At 34.6% G+C, this 20,915-nt stretch overlaps 1 protein-coding gene across 3 annotated transcripts; it reads left to right on the forward strand.

Annotated features, from left to right (window-relative positions):
- The first annotated feature begins 1,643 nt into the window (after positions 1-1,643).
- Positions 1,644-19,651, forward strand: LOC149806310 (uncharacterized). Of its 3 annotated transcripts, none has more exons than XM_089951451.1 (4): positions 1,644-1,777; positions 9,382-9,474; positions 11,997-12,053; positions 16,025-19,651. In XM_089951451.1, exon 4 carries the CDS (start codon positions 16,044-16,046, stop codon positions 18,063-18,065), a length of 2,022 nt encoding a protein of 673 aa, XP_089807577.1. In that variant the 5' UTR covers positions 1,644-1,777; positions 9,382-9,474; positions 11,997-12,053; positions 16,025-16,043; the 3' UTR covers positions 18,066-19,651. The 3 variants fall into 3 exon arrangements, with proteins under 3 accessions (XP_089807577.1, XP_089807581.1, XP_089807570.1); XM_089951444.1 differs by having other exon boundaries at positions 1,670-1,787; XM_089951455.1 differs by lacking the exon at positions 9,382-9,474 and having other exon boundaries at positions 1,655-1,787.
- The last annotated feature ends 1,264 nt before the right edge of the window (positions 19,652-20,915 follow it).

The following is a 20,915-nucleotide window of genomic DNA, read 5'->3' on the forward strand; positions in this document are numbered from 1 at the left end:
TTTTCCCTTCAGTGGCCGCTGCTTTCCTTGGTGTGTACAGTTTCATCGTTTTCTTTCTCTTCTTTTTATTTTCTTTAAACCTCATTCCCATTTTTTTTCTCCTGCTCCTGGTCTTCGTTATTTCTGCTGCTGCTGTTCTGTTCTTGCTTCAGCTGTGGTGTTATTTTCTTGTTTGTCTTTCTTTGCGGTTTCTTCACTTCCTGTTCCTGGTGCTCTTTTGGTGTACCGTTTTCTTTCGATGTGGATCGAATCACATTGCTTGTTTCATTTATCAAGGAGGACAGTTAGCAGTAATACCTGCTGCCTCCATAGACAACATCGGCCATTAATTTGTCCAATTAAATCGTTAAAAATGTTTTTCTTTGAAGTCAATACATGAGGACATCTCAGAAGTCGCCATATTGAATAGCATGTGTACCGAGCTCTCTCAGTTTTTGATAATTGATTTTGCTTGCCACGGGCTCTCATTCCTTCATTCGCAAGAGGGCAATTGTTCAAAACCTTTTCGGTTAGCTACAGACAAGGTTTGATGTAGAACGATGTAATTCGACGGCCATTGGCTTGAGAAAGTGAATGAAAAGATGTATTCCATGGTGTGAACAAATATAGCCCAGTTGTAGCAAATTGTCTGCCAACAATTTGAGACTTTAAAAATATGTTTCCTATTGCTTCGTTGGAAAGAATACATTCTTCGCATAAACACTCCGCAGATATCAATGGATAAAATATAGTTGTTAAATCTTGAATGTATTTAAGACTTTTTACAAATCTGCGAAAGTCTTCAATACTATTTTACAAGACTTAAACAGATTTTCAGGTGAATATATTTCAACCTTAAGAGTTAGTGTTCATTTTTTCGGTTATTTCTACGTTAGTCGAACATACCAATATATGACTGCAATCATTGTAATCAGCAATACACGTGACAATGTTTGCAGTGGGTACGATTATGTTATTTTTTCGCCCCAAAAGCTAGCATTCGAACATCTTGAAATCTAGTAGGATCCTAAAGAAGTGTATGGAGGAGGAACTGCCGCTAACTTTTTGTGACAGACATTCAGTCATTGGAAAAATAGGATCTATCGCATTTCTTTAACATGGAACGCCCATTTCTAATAGGCTGATCTCGAGACTTTTATCTATTTTCAACACGCAACCTTGAACCTTACAATCAAGCGATGGAATCCATAGTAAATGTACATAAGCCTATATTATTTGTGAATAAATATGCACTTCACTTATGCACGCATGCAAAGTATGCCTACATGTCTTAATGGTTGCTGAATCGTCGATAAAAATGATATTTTATGCACCGACACTTATTATTTGTAATGTAATCAATATGCTCTATGTACTGAAAAATCAGTAGGTGTTCTTTTTAATTATAACTTTGGTGGAATATTGGTATGAAGCCTGATGAATGCATATACATTTATTTTGAAAGAAGGGTAGTTTTTCGAACACCAAAAACAATGTGCATGTGATCTATTAAAATGTGTAATCCTCGCTGGCTCTTTTGTCACCTGACACTCGTATAACTAACCGATCTCTTTCGCTGTGTATACTAAGAACGTTAATTCGCCCCCAGTTAGATCCGGGAACCTTCAAAATCTAATTTTATAAATAATTAGGCGGAAAAACCAGTCGCTCTCAATTTTCCGGTCATGTTTATAAACTTCTATACAGCATGAGAATAAAATTAGAAATAATGCATAGTGCTCTCTTTAGATCGGGTGAACAACTCCGACCTCCGACAGCATATTAGAATTTCATCCAGGTATGTCCAGGTATGTGAGATTTTTTTAAAATCTTTTTCTTCCTTTTACCAATAACAGAACAGAATAGTACTAAATTTGTATTCAGTAGAAGACCTCTATGGGTACATACAAGCAGCGCCAGAGAGAATCCTTACTAAAATGTGTAAGAGAAATAACATATCAGAATTTGAAACAACAGTATACGATCAGTTTTTCTTACATGTCACAAGGTTAGGAATCAAATAGTATCCATGGGGGGGGGGAGGCACTTGCTTACCCCTGGATTTGAGTCTATAACACTTAATAGCTGACCCCTACATGTTTCTTATCTCACTGAAAATAAGTATGTGGGCTCCCCTGATAGTATTTTGTAACAAGGACAAGAAAGTAGCATGACTAATCACAACAACAAAGGAGAAAAGCGGAAGTAAAATTTATTCAAGGGGTATTGGAAGGGTTGAATACGCAATAAGAAAGAAAAATAACAAAATTGACTCGACTAAAACAATAAAACAGCCACTTATTGAGGGGCACACTTGGTCCAGGCCGTTTTGTTGTATGCCAGCCTGACTGCAAGAGCCGGGTTCAATTCCCGATCGCGACAGTTAGAATTTGTATCCTTTCCGTTATATGATGAATGGAACATTACAGTAATAGATATCAACAATGATAATGCTATGGTAAACACTCAGCAACGATAATCCTATGGAAAACACTCAACAACGAAACTCCTATGGAAAACACTCAACAATGATAATGCTATGGAAAATACACAACAATGATAATGCTATGGAAAACACTCAACAATCATAAAGCTATGGAAAATACTCAACAATGATAATGATATATAGAAAACACCCAACAATAATAATGGTATGGAAACCACTCAACGATGATAATGCTATGGAAAACACTCAACAATGTTAATGCTGTGGAAAACACTCAACAATGATGATGCTATGGAAAACACTCAACAACGATAATGCTATGTAAAACACTCTACAATGATAATGATATGGAATACACTCAGCAATGATAATGGTATGGAAGACACTCTACAATGATAATGCCATGGAAAACACTCGACAACGATAATGCTATGGAAAACACTCAACAATGACAATGCTATGGAAAACACCCAACAACGAGAATGGGATGGAAAAACACTGAACAATGACAATGCCATGGAAAACACTCAAAAATGATAATGCTATGGAAAATATTCAACAACGATTATGCTATGGAAAACACCCTACAATGAAAATGCTATGGAATACACTCAACAATGATAATGTTATGGAAAATACTCTACAATGATAATGCCATGGAAAACACTCAAAAATGATAATGCTATGGAAAACACTCAACAACGATAATGCTATGGAAAACACTCTGCAATGTAAATGCTCTGGAATACACTCAACAATGATAATGCTATGGAAAACACTCATCAATGACAATGCTATGGAAAACACTCAACAACAAGAATGGTATGGAAAAACACTCAACAATGATAATATTATGCAAATACTCTGCAATGAAAATGCTCTGGAATACACTCAACAATGATAATGCTATGGAAACTACTCAACAATGACAATGCTATGGGAAACATCCAACAACGAGAATAGCATGGAAAAACACTCAACAATGATAATGCCATGGAAAACACTAAAAAATGATAATGCTATGGAAAACACTCAACAATGATAATGCTATGGAAAACATTCAACAATCATAATGCTATGGAAAATACTCAACAACCATAATGCTATAGAAAACACACAACAACGATAATGGTATGGATAAAACTCAAAAATGATAATGCTATGGAAAATACTCTACAATGATAATGGTATGGAAAAAACTCAACAATGATAATGCTATGGAAAGACACTCAACAATGATAATGCCATGCAAAACACTCAAAAACGATAATGCTTTGGAAAACACTCAACAGTGATAATGCTTTGGAAAACACTCAACAATGATAATGCTTTGGAAAACACTCAACAATGATAATGCTAAGGAAAATACTCAGCAATGATAGTACTATGGAAAACACTCAACAATGATAATGCTATGGAAAAAACTCAACAGCGATAATGCTATGCAAAACATTCTACAATGATAATGTTATGGAAAACACTCAAAAATGATAATGCTATGGAATGCATTCAACAATGATAATGCTATGGAAATCAATCAACAATGATAATGCTGTGGAAAACACTAAAATATGATAATGGTATGGAAAACACTCAATAACGATAATCCTATGGAGAGTACTCAACAATGATAATCCATGGAAAACATTCAAAAATGATAAAGCCATGGAAAACACTCAACAATGATAATGTTATAGAAAAGGCCGCAGTAAAGCATTGAAAAGCATGAGAATAATTGCGCCCAACATTCGATGAGGTTGTCCTTTGATCAGTCGTCTACGACGTCTGAATGTCTATTTAATTACATCATTACAGGGATATAATACTTAATGTCAGGTTTGTACGTTCATTTAATGCCGAGGGCTGTATAGGTGTATTTTCCTGATTTACTGCTGTAATTTGTACTGCATTCAATTGGGTTGTGCAAAGTGTTGAATGGTTGGTAATTTTAGCCATGTGTCAAATTTCACAGTGATGTAGCCAATCCCAGTTGTTGTTGTTGTTGTTGGGTTTAACGCCATTTTTCAGACACGATAGGCTATACATGGCGGCCAGTATTAATGGTGGAGGAAGAACCCGGGAAAACCCCAAAAAGAACCACCGACCCACGAGAAGCTACTGGCAAGCTTTTTCACATACCACCATTGACCGAATCCGAGACGCGAACCCACGCAGACAGAGGTGAGATGGCAGTGGTCCGTAACGGAGAGCGCTTTAGACCACTCGGCCACTCGGGGCCCCGTCAATCCCAGTAACACAACAAAACGTAAAAAGATATGATTAAGAAAGTGTCCCCGACAAAACCTTTACATTTCTAGTTTCGTTTTGCTATCTTTCTCCATTTCTTAAATACGCTCTTTCTGTCTGCTAGCTCGTTTTCTTTGGTTTCTCGGAACATAATTTGTTCAAAGTTTCTTCTATGTAGTGTAGATTTCTGAACAAAGTGTCTAAATTGTCTCTTTGAAGTGTAGATTTCTAAACAAAGTGTCTAAATTGTCTCTTTGAAGTGTAGATTTCTAAACAAAGTGTCTAAATTGTCTCCTTGTAGTGTAGATTTCTAACCAGTGTCTAAATTGCCTCTTTGAAGTGTAGATTTCTAAACAAAGTGTCGAAATTGTCTCTTTGTAGTGTAGATTTCTAAACAAAGTGTCGAAATTGTCTCTTTGAAGTGTAGATTTCTAAACAAAGTGTCTAAGTTGTCTCTTTGAAGTGTAGATTTCTAAACATAGTGTCTAAATTGTCTCTTTGAAGTGTAGATTTCTAAACAAAGTGTCGAAATTGTCTCTTTGAAGTGTAGATTTCTAAACAAAGTGTCGAAATTGTCTCTTTGAAGTGTAGATTTTTAAACAAAGTGTCGAAATTGTCTCTTTGTAGTGTAGATTTCTAAATAAAGTGTGTAAATTGTCTCTTTGAAGTGTAGATTTCTAAACAAAGTGTCGAAATTGTCTCTTTGAAGTGTAGATTTCTAAACAAAGTGTCTAAATTGTCTCTTTGTAGTGTAGATTTCTAAACAAAGTGTCTACATTGTCTCTTTGAAGTGTAGATTTCTAAACAAAGTGTCGAAATTGTCTCTTTGAAGTGTAGATTTCTAAACAAAGTGTCTAAATTGTCTCTTTGAAGTGTAGATTTCTAAACAAAGTGTCGAAATTGTCTCTTTGAAATGTAGATTTCTAAAAAAGTGTCTAAATTGTCTCTTTGTAGTGTAGATTTCTAAACAGTGTCTAAATTGTCTCTTTGAAGTGTAGACTTCTAAACAAAGTGTCTAAATTGTCTCTTTGAAGTGTAGATTTCTAAACAAAGTGTCTAAATTGTCTCTTTGAAGTGTAGATTTCTAAACAAAGTGTCTAAATTGTCTCTTTGTAGTGCACATTTCTAAACAAAGTGTCTAAATTGTCTCTTTGAAGTGTAGATTTCTAAACAAAGTGTCGAAATTGTCTCTTTGAAGTCATTTGTCTCTAAATCGTGAACTTCTTCAGTTAAATGTTTTATTTGCTTAGGCAAGACTTTACTGTACACAGTTTTTAAATTCTAGGTGTAGTATGTACTCATTTATCTTTCATCTGTTTGTGCAATAGGAGATATAACCGTTATTCGCATTTTTAGTGGCTTGAACTCTGCTACCCTGTAGGGTGTTTGCATACTGCGATAGATTCCGCATATCCCTTGTTGAATGGAGCCGATAACAACTCACAGCGTAGACCTAAAAAATGAATATTTCGGTAGGAAATAATTTGCTAATTGACACTAATAGGAATAAAATGTTATGTAGGAATTATCGCTCATGGTGTACGAAACGAATATTACTTAAAAGATGACAGACGTTCATTTGAAATAAGGCAAATGTCTGTTGATTCCTCAAGATTCGCTTTATATATATATATATATATATATATATATATATATATATATATATATATATATATATATATATATATATATATATATATATATATATATATATATATATATATATATATATATATAATGTTATTGGTTGAGTAGGTAGAACGTAACCGTATGCTGCCATCCTACTATAACTAACTTACATTTAGTGGTGATTAATTTCAATATCATGCAGTTTCCTATGTCTAACTGCCAATTCTATACTGAAAAGATTATTTTCCATGAAACGAAATTTAGGTAGAAAGAAATTGGAATGCACCCCTCTCCCATTTCATTCATTATGTGGAATCCACATTTAGGGGGTGAGTAAAATAAAAACAAGTACACGTTTTGGAATTTGTCGAATTTTAGAAACGAAATAGATTGGTTGTTCTAGAGGCAGTGAATTTAATATTATGTGCCTATTTATAGCTACCATAATGTTATGTTTCTAATGTGTTCATTTGGAGTCGCTTGAACATAATACATGGGGTATTGACCATAATGTGAACGTGAACCATAGTCTTCGTACCCTGTGATATATTATGAAACATTTCGATGGTATTTTTAAAGAGCTCCTATAAATGTACAGGAGAGGTCATGAACATATATCTTCACACTATAGTCGTCATTATATAAGCCACGACGGTCATTTATTTTATGGGTACCTCAGCTTTACATCACTATCTTTAATAAATCTTTAAAAACTGAATTTAAATGTTTTGGACCTTGAAAATGTATGCTGTGCTTATTTTATGAGATGATTTGTCTCATAAACTCTAAGTCAAGCTGTTTTCAAAACCCAACGGAGAGAGAGAGAGAGAGAGAAGGAAAGACGAAGTTCAATCCTCTTGAAATACCTGTCACTTGACGATAAAGATGTGTCTACATCTGGTGAATTGGCTTGCGAGGGTACGGGACCGAGCTGTAAAGACGGAAGCATGTTTGAGTTTCTGGCGAGCAAACTTTTTTGAAATACTCAACGTATAAAATAACATTCCAATATCAAATTACGTAAGCTCAAATTACAGATATAAGAGATACATATAAAACTAGATATTCTTTCACTTACCAACATCATACATTTGTATAATTTCTGCCTTTTAGAATATGATACAGATAATTAAATATCGAATAAATTCACGATAGCTAAAGAATCTAAAATTCAATATTTCAGACTAATACTGTAATTGAAATATATTTTACTGAATTTATTGACTCAGTCCAAGATAATAATCCTAATAGTTAATCCATACTCATAGCAAACTATTTGCTATGTATTAGTTGTTTAAAGAATCACTAAAAATCAATGATTCAGGTGAAGTAGAAAATGAACTTGATTTTGGAAAAGTCCATCATCTAATTTTCCGTAGCATATAACGAAATAAACAAATACAAACTAATAGAACCATCTCTAACACTCTCAAGGTCTTTATGAGACATATAGCTCTCAAGACCACATGTTGTTAATATTTAAAGAAAATTCGGACGTTTTGCTGTGAAAACGATAATCAAACATCTATCAAGCATGTCTGAGTTTTAACCCGAAAATTTTATGAATTTTATGTGTTCTGATTTAACAAAATAAACAGTACATGTACAATGCAATGACATATTATACACCAGTCCTGTGTTTAATAGCACTGTTTGTAGTCACGGGTAGGGTATTATACACCAGTCCCGTGTTTAATAGTACTGTTTCTAGTCACGTGTAGGGTATTATACTCCAGTCCCGTGTTTAATAGTACTGTTTCCAGTCACGGGTAGGGTATTATACACCAGTCCCGTGTTTAATAGTACTGTTTGTAGTCACGTGTAGGGTCTTGTTGACTCTGGAGATCAAATACAAACGGGTTACAGTGACCTGGACCTTTGGTCAAGGTATGAATTCCATTGTGGAACTAAACTTAACGTACAAAACTCATTATTGTCTTGTTATACTTAACATGAGTTTTTACATGCTATGTGCATAATGTCCTACCTAGAATCCGGAAGTGTGTTTAGTGGATACATCTTGATACATTCTACATTGTGGTTCATACATATTGATACATTCTACATTGTGGTTGATACATCTTGATACATTCTACATTGTGGTTGTGAAACATAACATAGTTCATGCTTCAGTGATTTCTTTAGATGGTGGTATTTAAAGTCCAATTACTGGGTGGTGTTTATGTTTCAGTTACAAAAACACTGATAAGTAGTTACACCTTTACAAACAAAGAAAGTCACTGTGACCTATATTTTGTTTTTGTGATAGGTTGCTCTCAGTAGATTAACTCTGTATTGTGCATGAGAATGAGTATAGATAAGTGGATTTCATGCTGTAAGCTTACCACATGAGGTCTCATCTGTACTGACTAATTAAGATAATTACTAATGTATGAAATATGCATGTAATACCGACTGTTATTTCAAGGTTACTTAAAGCCAATGTATTTCATCCAGTAAAATATGATTTCTATGATACGACAATGACAACGGCTTGTCACGCAGGTATGAGAACAATGATTTAAAAAATAATACTTCAAGAACAACGTAACCTCTGGTTTTTATCCTATACTTTGATATCATGGGAAAGAACGGGATTACTTTTGTAATGTTTTATATCTTTTATGTCCTGTCACAATATGTTGGCGGGTAGATTGGTGGTTTGGTAAGTTGATTGGTGGTTTAGTAAGTAGGTTGGTGGTTTGGTAAATAGATTGGTGGTTTGGTAGTAGATTGGTGGTTTGGTAAGTAGATTGGTTGGTCATATCAGGCTATATAGTGCCAATTCAAAGTTCAGATTTTGAAGTTTAAATGGACAATAATTAAAATGTAAAGAAAACAAGTTATGAAAAATAAAAATACATAGAGAAGGTGCTACCATCCACAAACGTTAGCTGAGGCACGCAGTCAAAAGCTAAAGTTCTTTTTTATGTTTCTTTTTAAATGCAAAATCCAGTTTATTATTTCATTCGAAGCGAACTTGACCTTTTGACACCAACGTGTAAGTTTTCTACAAACTCTGATGAAGGTACATGGTTGATAGATGAAACGTTTGTGCAGAAACCATTTTTCATTTTCAGTCACAGTGACTTTGACCCTTGAATTTTTGGTCCAGAAATCGACAGGGTTCTTCCTTACACCAAGTGTTCACCATCCTAGAAAGCAGTGTCCATGTATGTATAATCTTGTTTTATTGTGCGGAAACCATTAATTTTCTTTTCAGTTTCGGTGACCCCGCCCTTTGACCTTTGGGTCATATATTTAAACAGAAAATCACACACACGCTTTATAAAGTATTGTACAATTATGTGCAAGTGCATCAACTATTGTATCCAATGAATGTATGTTTGTAATTTGTCATCTTATGAATGATATTGAATGTATGCGGATTTTTACATAAAAAATAAATAATTAGTTGTTTTAAATAGTGGGTAACAAACTCTCAGTAGAGCTTAATTTGTTTTAAGGGTGTACATGGACTTAAAGGAAGATTATTTGATTTAATTCGAGTAAATACATAACTGAGTAAATAAATAGTAAACAAATTAGTTATATTACACATACAGCGATCAAGGAAAGGGGTGGGTGACTATACATCAAAACTGTTTCATCTAGCTCTATTTTTAAGACAAGAAAAATATGCAGTTTTAACGTCTTCATAACTATGCCGCGGAAGCAAGTAAATTATATGAACTGATGTTGCAGTCGTTGTTCCTTGGTCACTACGTCCGTTTGTCTCTCTGCCTGCTTGCCGGCTGTATACAGACGGAGAGGGCAGAACACCGACGACTGCAACACTTATTTAATGACATTCAATGGCAATCTGGTACACTTGTTCATTATCTAAATAGTAAGTTGCTATGCATAAACAATGCTCATATTTCCTTCATTCGAGAAGAGACAATTGGACTTTGACACACGTTCATAAGAATGACCCTGGTAAGATAGAAGAATTCAACAAGTTAAAAACGGCAAGTATATCCTCAAAGACTTGTCACTGGGGGGACATTAATTTTAACGCCGAGGAAAGACACGAGAGCAGAAAATTGGAAAAAATCTAGGCTGACTCAGACAAAAATTAACAACAGAAGAGGCGTACAAGCTACTGACTAACGCATTAACAAGGCAGAGAGAAACATTGACAGTTTGTCGGACAAACTACAGGACATATACTCAATTTTGAAATGATCTTTTTGTTTCACAAAGGCTCTAGTAATGACACTTAGAACACATATATGGGGATCTGGAACAAATGGAGGGAGACATTGTAAAGGAATTAAAAACTAAATATGGAGAACTGAACGATATAAAAAGATCAATTTGTTGGAACTCTCCGTGTATATAACTTTCTGTTGCTTATTGATATCGGTCATTTAAAATTTGAAGCCATGTGCAGTACCAACTCTACTACAGGGAAATAACAAGGTAAACCTCAGCAAAAATCGATCCGCAAAACTTAAACAAAATCCAGCATTTGGGAGTTTGAAAAACAAACTAATTGTACAACCTAGAAACAATATTGCATCCATCAAACTAATTATACAACCTAGAAACAATACTGCATCCATCAAAATTGTACAACCTAGAAACAATACTGTATCCATCAAACTAATTCTACAACCTAGAAACAAATACTGCATCCATCAATCCAATTGTACAACCTATAAACAATACTGTATCCATCAAACTAATTGTACAACCTAGAAACAATACTGCATCCATCAAACTAATTGTACAACCTAGACACAATACTGCATCCATCAAACTAATTGTACAACCTAGAAACAATACTGCATCCATCAAACTAATTGTACAAGCTAGAAACAATACGGCATCTATCAAACTAATTGTACAACCTAGAAACAATACTGCATCCATCAAAAGTTGGTATTGTCTGAGTCTTTAAAGTATTTGAGCCACACAAACAAGCAAACAAACAAAAAACCCAAACAAACAAAAAGACCCTCAAAAAAACCCCAAACAAACATACAACAAACAAGCAAAAAACAAACGAAAATACATACAAACAAACAAACAAATAAACAGACAATAAATGTCATTTACACGCACTGATAGACACAGTTTTAAGAGGAAGATTGAGCATAAAACATAAATACTTATATGACCATCTTGGAAAATGTCAATCAAAGAGCGGTTTAAGCTGTCATTACCATTCTCTGCGTCTAACAAGGACTAATTAATTATCCTCCGATTATGGCCAGACAAATTTGTTCTATAGATTCCATACACCTACCCCGATGCCTGTGGAATAACTTTTCATTCTATAGCCTTTTCTTCCACAATATATGCAATGATGAATATCGTGTACACAAAATTTCATTTACAGCTTATATTATGCAGTATGTAACTATGCGTCGGACAGCGATAATGGCAATTTTATTTCCAGATTTTTATAGATAAATTGCATTACTTTCTGTAGCCTATCGAGTAAAGCCCTTTAAGTACATGGAAATTAACTAGTCTTACTGTTGATAGATGCAAATTGTCGAATCTCAAATATGGCTGGACAAATGATTCTAATTTATAAATAGTTTAAAACATTGGTGTCAAGTCTAACTGTTCTAGCAATCACTACTTGTACAGTAATGCCCTATAGTCAAACTTGTGTTAAATTATAATTTGTATGCAATATTCTCGAGTCTAACTGACCTAGTGATTTTTTATGTTCTTGTAGTGAGCACATGGCAAAAGGAAGGTGCTGGCAAACCAATAAACTGCAATACTATACAAGGTAATAAATCACAAAGCATTTGACTTTCTATCTCTGTCTCCCTCTGTGTCTTTGAATCTATATACAACACTTACAGGCTAAAGCTGATGTCGTGCATTATCAGGAGTGTGAACACGTGTCTGATTAAGATCATTACTGTAGTTATACATAAAATGCGCTGAAGTAACACGGGTTGGCCGGTGTTATTCTGAGCGGAGATGACTCATACTCAATTAGATATTGATTTAGCTTCACGTAAAAACCCATGGCTTCATGCATCGGGTAAGAAAATAAAAATCTGAAGACAGTTGAAAAACACAGTATACGTTTTGACCGGACCTTTCATCAGTTGGCGTTTAGGGATAATACACGTTTTACTTTACAAACGTGAGCTGGAGCACCTTAAAAGAATTGTACCAGAGGGGTAATAATCTTTTTCGACTGTTCCAGTAATAATTTCTATACAGCAAACCGCATATAATCGTTATTATAAAATAGCCGCATAACTGACATTTTAAACACCAACGAACGTGTACTCAAGTCGGACTTGAAATTCCGTTTCAAACATGAATGACGTTATACATCTAAAATGTAAGAATAAATTGCGCTACACGTGCTAACTATGAACGTATCGGAAATAACCAGAGCCTATCAGTTTACTAAATGCAAGTAACATGTTTTCTAGCTTATATTTGTCAAACAACAAATACAATCTATACAGCATAACTATAAAGGTGATCTGTAGTAATTTAATATACACATATCTGAATTTTGTCTGTTATAATGTAAACAAACCAGCCTGAGAAACAAGTATTTAGCCATTTTCTATGTTGACACAACTAAAAGCGAAAACGTTATCAAAGAACCAATTAAATTACAGGTTGACAGCTATGTCTCAGAAATGGGGAAGTGATTATGTTTGTTGCAGTACTTAAACTTAATTTTAAATGATAGCATATTTGCTTCCTTGTCTGACCGCTCTGGTGGCCTAGTGGTTAGAGCGTTCGTCTCGGATGCGGGAGGTCGTGGGTTCGATCCCCGGCCGAGTCATATCAAAGACTTGTAAAAATGGTACTAACAGCTGCCTCGCTTGGCGGTCAGCATTACGAGGTTAGTGTTAGGACTGGTCAGCCTGGTGTCAGGATAATGTGACTGGGTGGGACATCATGCTAAATGTCTGCGACATGATGTATCACTATAAACTGCCACACTGCAGACATCGTAGTGATATGACTGAAAAATTGTTAAAGCTACGTTAAAAATCCAAATCACACACACTTTCTTGTCTATGTTCATCTTTCAATAGTTGTGGATTTCCTCCTTAGATCTTGGATAATTTCTCCTTAGACAATTGTTTTATCTCTGCGTTGCATATATGCATTCCTATGATGTTCAATATTATTTTTATGTTATCTGAATTTTCTTCCATATACGTTTGCTTTTTGTTTGCAAACTTTTTCAAACGATATATATTTTATTGTCATACCATACTTATAGATACTATAAAAATAAGCCATCCTTATATTTGCACTGATGACATCTTTGATATCTTTTTTTTTAAATTTTTCCATCTCTTCTTTTTTCATCTCCCACGTTTTTCAACTCTTTATAATTTACGGTTTCTTTTTGTTTACATAATTTAATTTTTATTATCAGAATTGACAGAAATAGCAAGGAGTAAAATGATTGATGATTCCCACTCACTTTCTATTGAATTGGCAGAAATAGCAATGAGTAAAATGATTGATGATTCCCACTCACTTTCTATTGAATTGGCAGAAATAGCAAGGAGTAAAATGATTGATGATTCCCACTCACTTTCTATTGAATTGGCAGAAATAGCAAAGAGTAAAATAATTGATGATTCCCACTCACTTTCTATTGACATTCTAGTGTATGGTCCTCGCTATAAACTATAAAAGGTAGGTGGGTTGGTGCGGAGGTAAATGAAGAATAGCCAAACAGTGGGTTGGTGGGAATCATCACCTATCTGACTACATCTGTCTTTGTGCCAGGTATTTTAATTGCATCGTTGGCACGAAAATCATTTAAAGTGTTGTTGTGCCATTAACTATCAACAAAGTTGAACCACCTCAACTTAAAAATAATGATATAGTGTTCTTAACGATATCGTTATAACTCTAACTTAATTAAATATAAACTGTTTGCATGCTCTGTGACGTTTATCAAACATGCATTAAATTCTCCTTCAGATACTAAATACAAATAATGACCAGGAATATTACAATAAAAGATATCACAAGAAGAAAAATAATGTCCAGGAATGGCACAACAAAGATATCACAAGAATAAAAATAATGACCAGGAATAGTACAACAATAGATATCACAAGAATGCAAATAATGACTAGGAATAGTACAAAAATAGATATCACAAGAATGCAAATAATGACTAGGAATAGTACAAAAATAAATATCACAAGAATGCAAATAATGACCAGGAATAGTACAAAAATAGATATCACAAGAAGAAAAATAATGTCCAGGAATGGCACAACAAAGATATCACAAGAATAAAAATAATGACCAGGAATAGTACAAAAATAAATATCACAAGAAGAAAAATAATGACCAGGAATAGTACAAAAAATAAATATCACAAGAAGAAAAATAATGACCAGGAATAGTACAAAAATAAATAGCACAAGAATGCAAGTAATGACCAGGAATAGTACAAAAATAAATATCACAAGAAGAAAAATAATGTCCAGGAATGGCACAACAAAGATATCACAAGAATAAAAATAATGACCAGAAATAGTACATTCAAAGATATCACAAGGAAAAAAAATGACAAGGAATGGTACAATAAAAGATATCACAAGAATAAAAATAATGACCAAGAATGGTACAACAAAGATATCACAAGAATACAAATAATGACCAGGAATAGTACAATAAAAGATATCACAAGAATAAACATAATGACCAGGAATAGTACAATAAAAGATATCACAAGAATGCAAATAATGACCAGAAATAGTACATTCAAAGATATCACAAGGAAAAAAATGACAAGGAATGGTACAATAAAAGATATCACAAGAAGAAAAATATTGACCAAGAATGGTACAACAAAGATATCACAAGAATACAAATAATGACCAGGAATAGTACAATAAAAGATATCACAAGAATGCAAATAATGACCAGGAATAGTACAATAAAAGATATCACAAGAATAAACATAATGACCAGGAATGGCACAACAAAGATATCACAAGAAAGCAAATAATGACCAGGAATAGTACAATAAAAGATATCACAAGAATAAACATAATAACCAGTAATGGTGCAACAAAGATATCACAAGAATACAAATAATGACCAGGAATAGTACAATAAAAGATATCACAAAAATAAAACCATAATACAATAAACGACATCACAAGAACAAAAACTATGATCAGGAATAGTACAATATACGACACATGTATATGGCACAATCAGTTGTAAAAAGTTACAAATGTAACAGACAAAAGCTGACTATCCTTATAATTGTTACATAAAATGTTCATGCATTATTATTTTGATTAACATTTCGAGACGGCAAGTGATGAAAATTGCAAACTCTTCTGTTGATCATTCAAATATGATTAACTATCCTGCAATGACTGAACGTATCAGGAGTCATCTCTCAGATAATCCTCAGTACTTGCACGATATTCACACCCTATATTTTTATTTTAAGTTAGCAACAAGAATAAGCATGACTAAAAACGCAAACATCATTGTTTTCATACTTTTCCAATTATTTTATCACTTACGTAAAATTTATTTCTCTGTACATAGTATTTAATCTTTATCACAATTAAAAAATGCTTCACCCACATCCATATTGGTTCACGTCTAAAATTAATTTGCATCATCAAATTTTGTTTGTTGACTGATTTTCTTTCATTCATGTTGAGATGCTCACTAGAGCAACTAAGTAATGACATGTCTGTATCATGTATTATTTTTCTTTACCAGAATTAAACCAGGTTAAGCCATGGACTACGTGCACAAAGAAATTCTCCGGGAAAACCACTGCTGTATTGTGGATACACTTGACCTTTCTGGAAGCAAGGTACTGGATGTATTGCGGGAAGATGATGTTATCAGTTCGGGTGAACAGGATGAGATTTTGTCAAAAGTGATCAAACGAGACCAAAATGCGAGTCTTCTATATATATTGAAAAGAAAGACTCCGTCAAAAAAACCTTTCGAGACTTTCATCAAAGCACTTCAACCAGAATACGCTTTTATAGTTCAAGCTCTTGGGACAAACAAAAATAAACTTGAAGATTGCAAATATCAGATGGACATTGAGAAGAGGTGCTACCACTGTCTGCTAAAAAAGAATCTTCATCCAAATCATTTGTCCCACATCTTGTACGAAAAAGGTCTTATTTCAGACGATGATGTTGAAGAATTGAACAATACAGATATATCTAGACATGAACGAGTTTGCAAATTACTAAGGATTTTGCGAGAAAAGCCAGAACAAGAGTTTGTGTCCAAACAGTTTCGTTCAAGTCTAAAGGCAAAATATGAACATCTTTTGACCGTAGGGGACGATGATGGATTGGAACAGTATCTGACCTGTCGATGTCACGACAATACAGAGGAGAAGGTTAGGAGGAAAGGAAATTTGGGACGTCAAACGCTGTCTAAAGCATCATGTTGGGCGTCTTATTCAAAAGATCGTACTGCCATGGACATTACCGAAAAAGAACCGGGTCAGAAAACCTCTGATAGAACGCAGGAGCATGTTTTAACTTTTGGGCTGAATATCACAGACGCTTGTGATGGTCAAGAAGATACGATTTACATTAGAAAGGGACCAAAGAGAAAGTTGAAACCTTTGATAACTAAACAAAGTAATATCTTCCAAGCAGAAGCATATCACGATGAGTGGAGAAATGTTAAAAGATGTACAGTCATCGCCCAGCGAGAGAAAAGCAAATTTTATGAATCAAGAACATCCAAGTTTCTATTGGAATCGTATTGCCAAAAGTCTTCATCACAAAATATGATCATAAGACAAATGCCAATGGTTTTACCAAACAACAAAATGCTTATGCGTAACAGCGCAAAACTGTGGAATATTCTTTATGGCCTGATGGCAAGGGGCGAATGGGATAAATTTAACAGCTTTTTCAGTGAAGGGTTGGAAAAACTTCGTGATAATGCAGACTTAAAGATCCAACTATATCGAAGTCAGATGTCTGCTTGTACGTTTTACAGAAGTGATCCAGCTAAAGCGCAAGACATGTTCGAGAAAGCGATGGAACTTGTTCCAAAAACGTCAATGCCAACGTGGCATTTGGGGAGGATTCTACCTTTGAAGGTTGAGATGTATGTCCAGAAAATGAAATTCAGCAATGCGTCTAGTTTATTAGAACAAGCTCACCAAGCCATATCATTGCTTAGTCCGTGTATGCCGACTGGAAATGTGTATTTTTTTCAAGGAATATATCTGAGTATGCTTCTTCGATGCACAAGACGCGACACACAGTCGGCAGCATCAATTGTCGAAAGGGTGAAGAAATGTTTCCTCACTGCTATTCAACACTATGAACAAGACACATTATTTGCTATAAAGCCTATTATTGGACAGGTATACCTGTTCCTAGCGCTTTTCTCTCTTGGGGTAGACTATAAGAAGATCAGATATTCACTAACACACAGTGCGTGTTCAAACGACATCGTTATGGCTCAACATTATCTGGACCTCTTTGAAAGCTCTTGTTGGGAAGATTCTACAAACTGGTCTCAAATGCTGTTTTTCATCGCACGCGGAGAACAATTTCAACAAATGAAAAACTTCAAGAGATCCATGGATTACTTCAAATATGCAAGGAAGTGTTCAGTCTTAGGTAACTTCACTGAGCACCGTGGATTTATCGACAACACTCGACAGCTGATCCAAGAGAAGCTGAAGGAACGAGCTCTAATACAGTGTTCGAAGCTGCATTCTTCCAACGCCATATTACAGAGCTTAATGGAGATTTCAGATGATTCTAAATAATTAGAAAATGTACGCTTCCTTGTGCAGAGATCAGGTGACCATTTCATTTTTGACAACTGAGATAGGTCCATAGCTAAATTTGGAAATCGCCGATCCTGCTCTCAACGTCCAAAGTTCATTTTAGCTTCTATCTGAATATATACCGGGCACAGAAAATAAATTTTGTACCTCCGCTGTTAACAGATTGATTGTCTCATAGTTATCAACGTGTTTAAAGTGTTCTGTGCCAGATAATACTGTTCCTGCAGATCTTAATTTGACCCTTCTTCAGTTTACTTCACCGTTATCTGTAGATAGTAAATGCGCCAGTAAGATGACTTGCTCTCCATTGCAGGACTTTGCTCGTATTTGTGAATTTGTATGTTCTTTCAAGGTTTTAATGCCATTTTAAGAGTGCAATGCACACACACACACACACAAGAGTATGTATATATATATATATATATATATATATATATATATATATATATATATATATATATATATGTATGTATGTATGTATATGAGAGGGGGAAATAGCATGAGTATACAAGTTCTTATTTCGAGCATTTATGAATACAGATTAAAATGATTCTACTAATTTCAACCACTTAAATGATATGACAAAGTTTAATACATATAATTGACATATCAGAGTATGTTTATCGCATGACGAATATAAGCAATTTTCTTTAATAAGTGCGCTCTAATAACTCAAAAACAAAAGAGACCAAAAAGTGAAAATAACCTTCAGTACCTCAAGGCGTGTATCAATTGGTTACTTCGGGACATATTGGCACACCCAGCCCATCTTCCCCTCAAGCTCTACCCCAACCGGGGATCATGCATTTCATATATTGCTACTATTTCAACATCTTTAGATTTAGATGCAGAGATTATACCAGGAATTTAACATTTGGAGACATCATACCGTGTAATACAGCTGCAAGCGCAAAACACCTCATTATCAAGATCATAGTTCCGAGACCATTTACGCAGACATGATTTCAGAGGAACTAAGCATAGATTATTCGCCCAAACTGGTGCACAAGGCGTTAGACGCCCTATTCCAATGTATATACAATACTGTAAAAAACGCCCAATGTAACTGTTGCGTGCTCGTATACATGTCACAGAACTGTTACATGCTTGCATACATGTCATAGAACTGTTACATGCTTGTATATATGTCAGTAGGTTGTAACATGCATGTACAAATTCTGTGAATTGTATCATACATGTATACATGTCAGTGAGTTGGAATATGCATCTATACATGTCAGTGAATTGGAATATGCATCTATACATGTCAGTGAATTGTATCATGCATGTATACATGTCAGTGAGTTGGAATATGCATCTATACATATCAGTGAATTGTATCATGCATGCACACTTATCAGTGAATTGGAATATGCATCTATACATGTAGTGTTAATTGCCTGAATTAACAAGACTGAGCATTTTATGTCCTTAACAAAATCGTATCGCGCGCAGCTGTGTTTTACATATTGTCTATGACACATTGTACTTTAACCGTCAAATGTTCCATATGTGCAGCTGCCTTTTCGTTTATGTATATTTCTTTCCATAAAGTTTGACGATGAGCAGTGGTTTATAGAGCCCCTGTTTAAGACCTGGGGAAAATATATTTTCCGGAAAATCACGTGCCTCGGAATCGTATCCCACTTCTAAATCGACGCCAGTAGAAAGTCTGATCGTATTTAAAGTGTTTATTGACCATAAACGGTACATTAAGACGAATGTTACTGTCTAGTATGATATCAGAATTCTACAATAACTTTAGATTATGTATAAAATGAATACTTTATTCCGCCCTTGTAATGACAACAGTAACACGTTTACATCACAAACACTTACTGATATAAGGTACCTATCGTCATTTTCTACTTTCACTTTATATTTAATCCTTCAGTGCAATAGGTTTGTTTGTTTGTGATTCGAAACACGATGGGTGATTAATATACTGCATGACGATGAGTTTTCTCGAACATGTATGTATCGAATTTTTTAAACTCATCATGACATTGGGTATCTGCAATAAAAAAAAAAGTAATTCAAGGCATTTTAGTTGTGCGTTTCAAGCTGGTGAGTATTATTTTCTCCCCATATTTACATACATCGGGTAATGTTATATAAGGACGCGTTACACTCTCAAATTTAAATATACCTGATAGTTATATATGGACATGTTCTATTCTCATATTTGTCAGTTTGGAAAAGTGGAATTAATAATCTTCATAATAAGACCTTTGTTTTCTCAACGATGAATGTGCGTCTTACAACATAGGTTATGTCTAATCAAATACAAGCAATTGATTCAACTTGTCAAAAGCCTCCTGACATTTTTCGGTCCAAAGGAGCTTGTTTTTCTTATTCAATAAATTTGTCAGGGGTTCAGCAAGTATAGCAATAATGGAACATAATTTTCGATAATATCCGGCCATACCCAAAGATCGCATCAGTTGTTTTTTATTTTCAAGCAGAGGGAAATCAGAGATAGCATTGACCTTAGCATCTGTAGGTTTAACTTGTCCATGTCCTACGATGTGTCCTAGAAAAGTTACACTAGCACGGCATAACTCACTTTTGGATAAATTCATTGTCAAACAGGTATCTATCTGTCAAAGACTAGTCCCAGTCACAAGTGGACTAACCACAACCTTGTCCCTAGCTAGGTCGTTGCCTAGTAATAAATGAATGCCCTCAACGGGTAAAACAGAAGAAACTGTTCCGACTGTCACGGGTCCTGAGACTAAGTCTGATGACAAATTTACACAATGGAGAGGACCATTAACAAAGCTGCACTCTACTCCTTGAATAAGAACACTCTCATTAGAAGAAGACTTC

This window comes from Sinohyriopsis cumingii, chromosome 1, assembly GCF_028554795.1.
Source record: "Sinohyriopsis cumingii isolate HCF-2022 chromosome 1, ASM2855479v2, whole genome shotgun sequence".
Classification (NCBI taxonomy): Eukaryota; Metazoa; Mollusca; class Bivalvia; order Unionida; family Unionidae; genus Sinohyriopsis; species Sinohyriopsis cumingii.

What these genes read in the sequence shown, in the direction of transcription:
- LOC149806310 (XM_089951451.1), top strand. Translation starts at nt 16,044, where the DNA reads ATGGACTACGTGCACAAAGAAATTCTCCGGGAAAACCACTGCTGTATT.